Genomic DNA, 12,519 nt, shown 5'->3' on the forward strand with positions numbered 1-12,519 from the left:
CATTTTACCTTAAAACTTTTACTACTTTTGTTTTATAAGCCCGGTATTTACCATGATTGGAGATAGAAATCCTGTGTATTTGGTTCATTCTAAACACATTTTTTTCATGACCTAATTTCTTTGATACAAGTAACTTGATTTCAGCAGGGCACACTGGTTTCACCAAGTATATATTGTTTTTGTTTGACAAACTAATTTTTCCCTACACCACATGCAACTTGTTCAGTTACTTACAAACTTGTACACAAAACTGTTACATCTTATGTTAACAGCTGAACAATACAATATGCCCAATGCACATTTCTATAAATTTTTTTCCTTTGTACGGCCACACCAATTTTATTTCTTGGTTCTCGGATTTTGTCAGAAAAATATTGGGGCAGTCGGTTGAAAAAAAATTTGCAAAACGTCTGTGGTGAACTTATATAACACACAAAAAAAACAAGGTAAGTACAGTGTAGTCAAGTTTTCAGCTTTTCATGGCATGATTTATCCAATGAAACTCTTCCTTTGATTTTATACCACTGTTCTGATCATCTGACTGCAAATAAGTGCTCTGATTGGTTTATCAGCAGTATATGCCCCTGGAATGGGTTTTTTTAAAGTCTGCAATAGCAAAGCCTATATTATTTTTCTTGGGACTAAATCTGATAACCAACAAATTGAATTGGTGTGGCCTACCAATAATTCAATAGACAGAAATGGACAGAAAATAACATGCATATTCACTGAGAAAAAAATGTAACATTCTAGTAGTGCAGATCATTTTATAGTCTTGTCAATGGTTCAAACAATAGGCAAGATATTAGTATTACTGCATGTATTTTTGTCATGTACAATTCAACTCCTGCAGTACAACTTAAGTCTATAACGCTAGTTCACCTTTATTTGCGGGGTGACCTTTATCCGTTGTCTTTACAAACAGCACATTTAGGAGTATCAAATCTGCGGACTGTGGTTTCAAATTTGCAATATTTTCAAAATGGTCCGATTTGAAACCACCGTCCATCAACTTTATATTCCTCAATAGGATAAGTAAAAACAGGAGATATAGGCCACCCTCGGATAAAGGTGAACCAACATTACAACTTCATTTGTCATGAGGGTGTTGTATGTGAAAGCTTGCAATAACCCATTTCTACCTGTCTGCAAGCAAACCTACATCTAATTAAGTACAATCTAGTTCCATCTGACAGGAGCAAACATATTTGTTCATTTGTTGGCTGTGCCCAAAGATTTGTCAACCGTTTTAGTAAGGATACTGAAATGGTACATAATGTCCATCTAACTACACACCCGAATCGTATGCTAAACTGTATACATAATGCATATTCATGTTTGTTCAACTTCTAGCCTCTTTGTCTACCACAATGGCTTCATACAGGATATTACTTGAAAACATTGTAATTTGTAGTACGTACTAACTTTTTTTGTCCAATAGATCTAGCTCCCATAGATATCATAACCAATACTTGAGAATAAACAAAATGCCAGACCAAATGATCCACTTCTTGATTCCCCATGATTAGAGCACAAATGTTCCAAAGTAGCTTCATACAGAATCCCAAGAAAGTTTCCCATATAGTCTCCTTTTTTACACATTGTTTATGGCAACACACTGTCTCATATCTTCTTTACACAGTTTACATTGTGGAGCAGCATATACCATTCATAGGACATTAAACCACCAGTCTTCTTTTTGTCTTTTTATAAAATTCACATTCAAATTTTTCTGCACAAGATATCACTTAAAGAGCTTAAAGATCTACTGCAATGTGCAGCAACAGCATAGTTTGAGGCTAAGCTTGTAAAAGCCAGGAGCATAATCTTGGAAAAGAAAGTCGACTAATTTCTTATAAGAAAGTGCTACATGTATGGCACTACTCTGTTTAGGTTACTGGCTGGTCATGTCCGGTCTGTGTATGTCAGAAGGTGATCAGGTCCACCAGGTTTCCCTTGGGCTGTGCCATGTGCTCGGGGAAGAATGCAACCAGGGTGTCAAATAGCTGGAAAATATATGGACACAAATCAATAAAATGAAGGTACTAACCATCATCAATATATTCTATATCTGCTATTCTTCCTGTGCAAAAGAAAACCATCAAAATTATTGGTTCTTAATTAGATAAAAAAAGCACATGAACAAAAAAGGCATCTTACCTGTGTTCTACCGGGAAAATGATCATCCACATCAGTAAGGACTGGAAAGAAATGTGTTGGAGACATAAAACGTTAGGTACATGTTGGTTCCATCAATGATCTAAATTTCATTCAACCTGATATTTACATACAAGAATCACACTGACATTTCTAAACAATCATAAGAGCTTGAGTAGTCTTCCATGACATTGAACTGTCTTGAATTTCATTGCCTTCTTGAAAGGGAGGAAACATGTGTAACAATATTACATGTCATGATGTGAGACAATCAACGAAAAGAAACGTGATCAGGTACTTACAGTGCATGTTGTAACCATCAGCAATCTCCTCTTTGGACTTGAAGAGTGTTGATGCCAGCTGCTGGAACTGAACAAAAACATAAACATGTCAAATTCGTGAAAAGCCCCAATGGAAAAACTCCATAGCCCAATAATCTCTCATTCACAGTTGATAGGATAGTAGTAGTAGTAGTCCACTGTGTTCTGTGGTCTCACACCCTGCAGCTGCATTCAGTCTTTCTTCAAGTTCAACTCTCTAAACTTTGTCCTTTTCATCACGAGCTTGCTTAGCTCTCATAGTTTTTTTTTTTTTTCTGGCCACAATAATGGTACTAGTCCTCTAGCCTTGAGGTCTGCCCAAAGAAACCCCAGCTGGTTCTTATAAGTTACAGTGCCTTCCTTTTCAAAATCTGTATGTATCAATCAGTACATCAATTGACATGACGAAGAAGAAGAAGTACATCAATTCTTGCCTATCAAGGCAAAGTCAAAGGCCTGCTGGGCAGGTGTAGGATAGCACATCTTATATGAAATTAATGTTTAAAAATGACAGACAATGTCCATACCTCTCTGGTCTCTTCGTCGTCCTCATGGTCCACTATGGAGGCCAGGTCACACTGTAGGAACTGTAGGGCTGCCAGGGGGTCTGCAGCAGCAATCTCCTGGAACCTGGGGAAGGCGTCATTAGCACAACTTAGGAACAGGGCCAAAAAGCAAAAAACAAACATTTCAAGCAACAGTCTCATCAACCGCTATTGTTGCACATACTTACTTGTGCCTCCGTATAAGGTATCTGCACCTCCGTAACAGTTGTTCCTTGGATGCCCTACATAGCTGCAGAGGCAAAAAACACATTCTTGAGCACAAAATCGATATTGTAGTACATTACTATACAGTAATGGTTAGGAGAGTCATCCTAGTTACATCACCATACTCTGGTGAGTAATCTAACTAGGATATATAGTCCAGATGCAAAGCAATAAATCTTCTCATAAGCTGACAAAATTCTTTCTCAATCCTCCATTTGGAAGAGAAATCATTTAATATCTGATAAGATCTGTTTATATAATGATATACTCCTCAAAATGGAAATTTAACTGATTCAACATTAGGAATTGGCTATCAAATTAAAACTAAGACCCTGAAGCTAAGTCACGTCTAGAGATTGCATCTAGCTTTCCTGCATGCAACTACAATGTAAGGTACAGTTGATTAAAACACTAGATCAAGAATAGCTTTTCCCACCTTCAATGACCAGAAATCATCCAGCCTCATCTTGGGAGAGTTGGACTTCCCTGGGTTTCCACCAAACAGGTAGTGGACCTGCACATTACAATTTTACCAACAATTCAATATCATCAATATGAAAGTTTGTATTCATTATTTTGACATGTATTATGCTTTTAATGTATCTTATTTCCAAATGAAATCTTTGAAATACTGTTACAATTACTGTTGTCCAATGAAATCAGACAAGAGACTTTAACTTGGCAACTTTTCTTAACTTTCATCCTTCAATATTTACATTTACCGAGACTGGGGCTGATACCAACTTCCAAGCACCTTTGACCCTTTGCTGACTTAACACGTCCGGTCTGGATGTGTGAAGGCTTTGGATCATTTGAACTTCATAAGGATCAGAGGACTGATCGAAAGCTTGTTGGTAAGCGATTTTTGTGTACGGTTGTAAAGTTGTATCATAATATTCACATGTATACTGTTGTTATAATGCGAGAAATATGACAAAGTTTGTATCACCACTTAGCAAATACAATGCTCAAGGCTCGAAATTCATTTTTGGGATAAGGTGCACTGGTGCACCCAGCTTAAAAAATTGGGTGCAAAAAATGTTTGGGTGCACCACTTAAATTCAAGTAGAATGTCAGACAAAAATAATAACAAAACTTAGTTACAAGCTATCAAATTCTTAAACAAGTACCATGACAGACATTTTTATCATCTTTCTAACACTTACATGTCAAGAATATGACGTATACTAGTATACTTGATAATTGATATCTTCACATACATAAACCAAAGAAAATAATTGTGTGCCTCCTGTGCACCCACTGAAAAAACTTGTGTGCACAGCTCCAATTTTGGGTGCACCGGGGTGCACATGCACCCAGTATTTCGAGCCCTGATGCTACAATCTTCTCTGTGTCCTTACCTGATGGATGTGATCGTACACCAGCTGATGTGCGAACCTGGGGCATGGTTCCGCTGGATGGCTCTTCCCCCACTGCTCTTTGTTCAAATGCTCATTCTTATATATACAAGACCTGGACAGAGACATAGTAAAATGATACTTTAAACAGTACCTCATTGAACAATTTGATTGAGAACAATTTACAATAACCATTATCAAACATGATCATTTATGAATCCATAATGCATTGAATATGCTACTATCAGCAGGGCTCGAAATACTTTTTTCTGCATACGTGCACTGGTGCAGGTAACCTTGAAAATTACCTGCACCAGACAAATTTTACCTGCACCACTCTGAAATTAGGAAGTATGGATCATACTAAAATTGTTCAGGGACCATTGCTATTTTTTTGTTCTTTTATACTTTATAGGCGGTAACAGTCAACGCAGCTAATAACAATCCACATACACCTACATCATAGGACATTTATGTATAAAACCCAGTACATAGACCAGTGCAGGTTAGGTGCAGGTAGACATCAGAAATACCTGCACAGCTCCAAATTTACCTGCACTAAGGTGCATATGCAGGTGGTATTTCGAGCCCTGATCAGTACTGTTTGTGGTTAAAATGTAAAAACATATATAGACATGCAAATTTTCAAAACTTGCAATAGATACAAGGAAACTGACATTTCTGAACAATCATTCATGCAACTAAACATGTGCATATAAATATGACATTGTAATTTGTAATGGCATACCATTTCTTCTGCTTGATATCGTACACCCAAAAGGAGTTCCGGACATTTTCTTCCCTCTTCTCCTTGTCCTTGCTCAGGCCCTGTATCAAAAACAACAAAGCTACATTAAGATTCTCGGATACCATCAGGAAATCTCAAGTTTAAAATTAGTTTTTGATAAAAAGAGCGATCTTTGGAAAGATTATACTATAATTACAAAGAAACATAGATGACAAGCAGAGTTCTAGCCAGCATCCGTCCATCCTTTGATGGAATTTGCTGCTGGGAAGGGACAAAAATTTTGCTCATTCCATCCTTTGTGACAGAAAGAAATCAGTATGTAAACATATTGATTGAACCAGGGCTCTAGCCAGCGTCCGTTTTTCCGTCAATTGACGGAAATTTGCTGCGTCTGACGGAAAAATTTTAAAACCAATCCGTCAACCTTGACGGACAAAAATCCTTGGCGGAAGCTACAAGCGGCTTGGGAACGCCGTCCACGGCGGTAAAAGCCACACACTGTTTGTTTTGCTATTGTTATGATTGTTGACAATGTGTGTCGGCCCCCTTTCGCATACGATAATCTCATTAAAACCCGTTTTTCAAGGTCTCAATGGCAACATTTACTACTTTGTAGTGTCATAGGGAAAATGAATTTTTGCAGTTTTCACGACGATTGGAATTGGCTGACGGAAAAAAAATTCGAGCTGGCTAAAGCCCTGGATTGAACCAAGCTAAGTCTACTGGCAAAATTGGACTCAAAAATAAGGGAAATAGCATTTCAGAGGGTCTAGATTTGAAAAAGTACCTAGGGAGCATGCCCCCAGACCCCTTTGGACCGTTGCGCCTTTGACAAGATTTCCATTAAAAATCCTGGGGACGAAAAAAAAATTCAGGCTGGCTAGAACACTGATGACAAGACAAGAATGTTGATCAATGCTAAGTATGTTGTATTATTGATGAGTAATGCCTGAAGACTGCTGATTTTACTGTGATACAGGCTTCACAAAAGATACTTACTGACAGGACATGGATCTCATCCAACTCTGGGTCGATGGTGGCACGTTGGGTGAACCCTGCTGCTGGCACTGCAACAAAGACATGTCAAATACTGAAATAGTGCTTTATCAGTCAGAATGTGACACAACTTCCATACTACATGTAACAACTTGCATATCAATGCACAAACTAATGCGTGACTTGACTGACTTACTGACTTAACTAATGCATATTCAAGCATGTTCACCTCATATGCTAAGAAAGCCCTAATTTCAAATAGTAAAAACAGCTGATATTTGAATATTCTTCCTTTGCAGATCTATCAAATATCCTCAGCTCATTTACAACAGTGCTTATTAGGGGTGGGTACTGGTACAGGAAATTCAGGCCCACATACAGTCCAGTTCCATAAGAGATTTTCCTGGTGGTTACATTGTGTAAAGTTTTCGCAGTGACCACAAACTTACTGTAAATGCATTTAAGTTCGAGGGGATTTACTTTCGCGGCAGCAGGAAAATGGAGTGTTCGCAGTGGTTTTAAGTTCGCGGTAGCGCCATAGACTGTAGTCACATACTATAATAGAAAAATGTTCGCGGTGGTTTTAACTTCACGGCAAAGTGGCCACCGAGAAAACCACGAACAGAAAGCTACATGTACTGTGAACATTTCTGCTTTTGCAGTAATACCACAATGAAAATACTTGTTCCAAACCTTTGTTTCAAACACGAACTTGAATTTGAAAACAATGCAAATACTCCATTTTCTCCCTACCGTGAAATCAAACTCCCGCTAACAAAAATGCAGATACAGTACCATCATTTATTCTCCAAAAATTGTCAGTGAGAATAGTCAAGTTTTATTTACCTTGTCCTTCTTCCTTCTTGGTGCCATCTGAGATGAATTCCACTTCATCTGTGTCCACATTGTAGGTGAAGAAATCGTTCAGGTACTCTTTGGATCTTTGACCAGCAAAGATGTACAGCTGTCTGCGTTGCTGAAAATTAGGAAAAGCATCTTCATTTAATACCAAAGTTAAGATCAATTTTTGCCACAGTGCCATCTACTTACAACATTCTATGCAAAGTTGACCCCTTGTCCCAGACCTCTGCTTGGTTCCTATTCTGCTTAACTGTCATCCTCTTTTCACCATTGACCTGTATTACTTATAAATATTCATGAGCTTGTCTCATTTGGCACAAGCTAATAAGAGCCAGGCATGGTGTGTGCAGAAAACCTGTTTGTCTTTTGTAGTAGTATACAGTTTTCTTCATTTGTTTGGTCGGCATTCAGTGATGCCGTGGTTGCCCTAGCCTAGATCTAAAATCTGGCACCTGATAAACAAGTTTGGACACAGGAAGGACTAACAAATGTTCAGCGTGCTATTCTCTTGCTTCGAACATTAATGAGCAGGCCATATTTGACATATTCTCTGATTGGCTGGGTAGTGGAAAAGTGAAAGCCCCCAATAGTGAAAAGGGGAGGGCAGAGAGTACAATTCGTGTAGGACGTTGTTTCAACTCTGGGTAGAAGAATGATTTATATGTACATGTCTGTGCACGTTAAGAAACCATCAATATCATGTCAACTCCAATATACATGTACAGGCAGTTGATAACGTAATTATGTACCTTGAAAAATCAGTTCAAATTTGCCTAGTAAATGTCTGTTACTAGTACTGTAAATGCATTTAAGTTCGCGGGAATTTAATTTTGCGTTAGCGGGAAAAAGGACTTTTCACTGTGGTTTTAATTTCGCAGTAACATGATAGACTGCAGTCTAATACCATAATAGAAAAATATTTGCGGTGGTTTTAACATTAATCCACCACGAACATTTCTGCATTTAGATTTACAGTATTCTTCCTAATCTAAAGTCCAGGGTCAGCCATTCACTAAAGGACAGACAAAATATGTTACCTTCATTCTGTTTTTGGCATCTAATGTCAAGAGACTAATGTTTTCAGCACCCTTTATCAAATTTAGCCTAACATTTATCATGCTGACTTGATTTCTGGCTCCCTGTACCCTGCCTCTGACTCCATCTCTCCAGACAAATTTGGCTAAATAAATATCTCCGAACTGGCCAAATCTATGGCCAATATAAATTCAATGCCTAAAAACTATTTAAGCAGGGAGAAAAGCATTAGTATTACCACAAAATGCTGGACCCTGCATCCACACATAAAAAAAAGCTGAATAATTTCAATCTTGCTTGGGAGGACAAAATGGACATGTGTAGGTGCCGCGGCACCTAATAAACCTTGGATTTCTAATCAGTATACCTCTGGGCAAAAGTAGTTTACTCAGAAATGCCCTTGTAACACCCAAGATGTGTTGGATGTATACGTGTATGCAAAAAAGGTAAAAGTAGTTCCATAGCCATTTTGAGGACATAGGGGCAGTTTTTTTTGTTATCTACTGTATCTAGGGCAAGGTATTGGAAGGTGGAACCCATCCCTCCCCTTGGCACTGCCTTTTACCTCCCAACCCAAAGACAGGGGTCCATTTTTACACCTGGGTCGAGTGAGGGATGTCAAGTAAAGTGGTGACAAGATTGTACAACTAGGAATAGAACCTGTGACCTTTAGCACAACTGCTCTGCCATTCAACGCCTCATACATGTATATGTAACGTATGTTCAAACCGTATACGTAGAAGACCTTACGAACCTTTTTTTTCTAACTTTAAACAAATTAAGAAAACAAAGATGATTCTGTACATCTAAAACAATGTAACAGGCTATAGGGCTCCAAATACCACATGCATATGCAGGTTAGTGCAGGCAAAATTGGAGCTGTGCAGGTATTTCTGGTGTCGACCTGCACCTAACCTGCACTGGTCCATGTACTGGGTTTTATACATAAATGTCATATGATGTAGGTGTCTATGGTTTGTTATTAGGCTGCATTGACTATTATCACTTATAAAACAGCAACAGTTCCTGAACAATTGTAGTATGATCCATACTTCCTAAATTCAGAGTGGTGCAGGTAAAATCTGTCAGGTGCAGGTAATTTTCAATGTTACCTGCACCAGTGCAGGTATGCAGAAAAAAGTATTTCGAGCCCTGGGCTAGTAAACCACCAGCCTTACAGTGTGGAACAGCATGGAGTGGCCAATCCTGCTCCTGATGTCCTGAGGCCCGGCGTTCCCTGAGTCTTCCCTCAGCAGCTTCCATGTGTTGGTGGGGCAGTGGTAGGAGTACAGGCCGCTGAACAGGGGCTCGTTGGACGACCTCTCCTCGCCCGAGCTGCCGCTGGTCAGGACCCGGCCCCCAAACACGTAGATGGTTTGCTTCTCCACGTCCATGCACATCTGGGATAAAGGAAATATCAAGAAAAATCAGAAGGATGCTACACCAGGGGTGCCTAAGCATTTGCACGAACCCTATGAAATTCATACGAATATTATGTGATACGCACGAATCACTCTGCGAAAACACACGAATATTATGAAATTCACACAAATCATTATGTGATACATACGAACCTTATGAGATTTGCACGAACCTTATCCAAAAAGGGCGGCCAGGGAGAAGGCATGATTTTGAGCGTTTCTACCCGTGGTATTTATATTTCAAGGCATGAACTGGACATTAACGTCACAAAGACATATTTGATAGCCTGTGAGCTACTATTTTGCTTCATTTCGGTGTGTTAACATCGTATTTTCCGTCGCCGCCGATCGAAGCCGCCATCTTGAAAATCGTGACCCGGCAGTGGTTACGCAATTTCGCATAAGGTTCGTGCAAATCTAAGGTCCGTACGTATCACATAATATTCGTATGAATTTCATAGGGTTCGTGCAAATGCTTAGGCACCCCTGTACACTGTTTGAAAAGAAGGCCCTACAAGAGTGTGCATAGTTCAGTGATTAGCAACACTGCGTCAGGAACAAGAGGCTCGGAGTTCCAATTCCGGCTGTGTTGCTGACCCGACATGCATGCAACTGAGTTACAGTCCTTAGGACTGGACTTTCAGTCGTGGTGGTCAACTGTTGATTGCGCATGTCAAAAAGAGCTAGGGGAATTTCCCTGGTACAGTGAACCTGTAAATAGTGTACACAGAACCTGTCTTTTTGTAACAACCAGTGAAAGAATAGCTCTTGATTGACCTATACTGGTCTGAGATCAGTCTTGGACTTTTTCCACATGTTATCCTGATAGCCTTTTAATTGGAAAGAATGCTAATAATTTTCTTATACACTACAAACACCTTCTTTCTTTAGAATTATATATGTTAATAGTGATAGCATTGTGATGGTACATGGTCTACATGAGCAAAAAAATCATGTAATACTCTATTTCTAGAGTCATGTAAAAGATACAAAGTATGGTAACTTCTATTACTTAAAGACACATTAAATGGAATTTTGGCCCTGAAATAAAAAATTTATTTTATTTTGCCAAACTTCTTTTCACCTGCACCAGTTTGGGGGCTCCCAAAGGATGTGATCCATATAATCAAATCAACATGGCCTATTGGTTAACAAATCCAGGGAACTAATCTACTGCCTAACCTGGTGGTCAAAGATGAGTTTGGGTCCGCCCTCCTCTGCTGTGTTCTGACTGATCAGCGTCCACTTGTTGTTATCGATGTCGTACACATAGAAGTCACTCTTCAGGGTCTCCGAGGTACGGAGGGAGGAGTCCAGGTATCTCCCCAGCAGGTAGATCTGCCGACGCTCGCTGTCTATACACATCTTATGACAGGACCGGGCACTAGGGCCATCCTGTAGGAAAAGGGAAAAGCCTTAGTTGCCCATAAATCAGAACAAGGGGGTTAACCTCATTGATCAGAACATGCATCGGGCTTGGCGCCCATCTCCACTTCAAAGCCCTGGGCAACACATAGGTGCAATCACTACAGCAGGAGTCTAGTCCACTGGTAGTGTAGTGTGTTTAGCTTTAGAAGAAAGGTATAACATCTGCAACTTATGATCTACTGCTCACGTTGTCACATGTTCTATCTGTATAACATGGCACCACAGAAGCATTGAATTGCTTATTCCTTGACAAAGACTGAAGTTGGACAGTGAAAAAATTTGTGTTCTTGCAGCAGAAATTGCACTTCAACTCTGCTTCATAAAGATGTAACAGTTAGAACCAAAGCTTGTACTTATACTGTGGTAGATATTTTTTTAAGAAACATGTACATTTCAAACACATGCCAACAACATCTAGTGACATTTGGGACACAAATGGAAGTTTCAAAGACTAAAGAACATGTATCAGACGTACATCTTTTTCTGTATCCTTGGACAGACAGGTCCAGCGCGAGGCAGGTACATTGTACTCCCACAGGTTGGACAGGTCCTGGGAACCATCCCACCCTCCAAACAGGTAGATGGTTTCTGCAGGAAAATAACAGCAAGTTACCACAGTAAAGAAAGTCCTTGCTGCTCTTTCTCTTACAAGCTCATGTATTGATATGACATCAACCACATAAAACTTCCGACACTCTTCTACCAAATGAAGCTCTCCAGACCCCTTGTGAGTCCCTTCCTCTTGGCACCCATCTACCCAGAAGGGAATGGGTGGACTTGAACAGAGCCAGGTGCGGAGTAGGTAGGACTAGAGACAACCTACTGAAATGGGGACGGGTGAACTCTGATGAGTGTCGTTGTTGCCATCCACCCCAAACCATGGGACACATTACAAAGGACTGTGTATTAGGCTCCACCACCTCCAACTAGGACCTACTAGAAGCTAACGAGAAGGCCATGGCCTGGCTGCAGTACTGGCACGGAACGATATGATGATGAACCACATAAAACTCAGAAGAGAGGCTAGTCTTTCGATAGTAAAATCAATAGAATAGTGATAGACTTAAAGACTATGTGAAAGATGATATGGTAGCAGGAAAATACTGTACCTGTGTTGGCATCAATGACCATTTGATGACCACCCCTCATACCCGGCCTGTCTTCTTCTGAGGAACCTATTGCACACAATGTCACAAGATCACTCACACTACATCGACTTAAACTGAAATGTCTAACACATCTGTAACAGAACCTCTCCAGCTTACATGTACATTGTTTATTCTTAATTGCAACTGCCAAGTAAAGTTGTACATGTACACGTGGCAATGTTTGCTTCGTCCACGGCATTCAATGTACTGATAGTCATTCCTTCATGAAAATTGTTGCCACTTATTCTGTTCTCAATATATGGCTATATATGGCTAT

At 39.7% G+C, this 12,519-nt stretch overlaps 1 protein-coding gene across 1 annotated transcript in view; it reads right to left on the reverse strand.

The window, feature by feature from the left end:
- Positions 1–626: 626 nt before the first annotated feature.
- The window catches only part of LOC118415286 (muskelin-like), a gene marked incomplete in the record, with an annotated part of 16,061 nt that continues 4,168 nt past the window's right edge, over positions 627–12,519 (reverse strand). The window contains 13 exon segments of the mRNA XM_035819775.1: positions 627–2,006; positions 2,161–2,201; positions 2,460–2,526; positions 3,005–3,107; positions 3,211–3,272; positions 3,684–3,761; positions 4,609–4,720; positions 5,354–5,433; positions 6,353–6,420; positions 7,196–7,325; positions 9,424–9,645; positions 10,849–11,061; positions 11,570–11,682. Coding sequence (XP_035675668.1) covers positions 1,926–2,006; positions 2,161–2,201; positions 2,460–2,526; positions 3,005–3,107; positions 3,211–3,272; positions 3,684–3,761; positions 4,609–4,720; positions 5,354–5,433; positions 6,353–6,420; positions 7,196–7,325; positions 9,424–9,645; positions 10,849–11,061; positions 11,570–11,682 — 1,370 coding nt within the window.

This window comes from Branchiostoma floridae, chromosome 5, assembly GCF_000003815.2.
Source record: "Branchiostoma floridae strain S238N-H82 chromosome 5, Bfl_VNyyK, whole genome shotgun sequence".
Classification (NCBI taxonomy): domain Eukaryota; kingdom Metazoa; phylum Chordata; class Leptocardii; order Amphioxiformes; family Branchiostomatidae; genus Branchiostoma; species Branchiostoma floridae.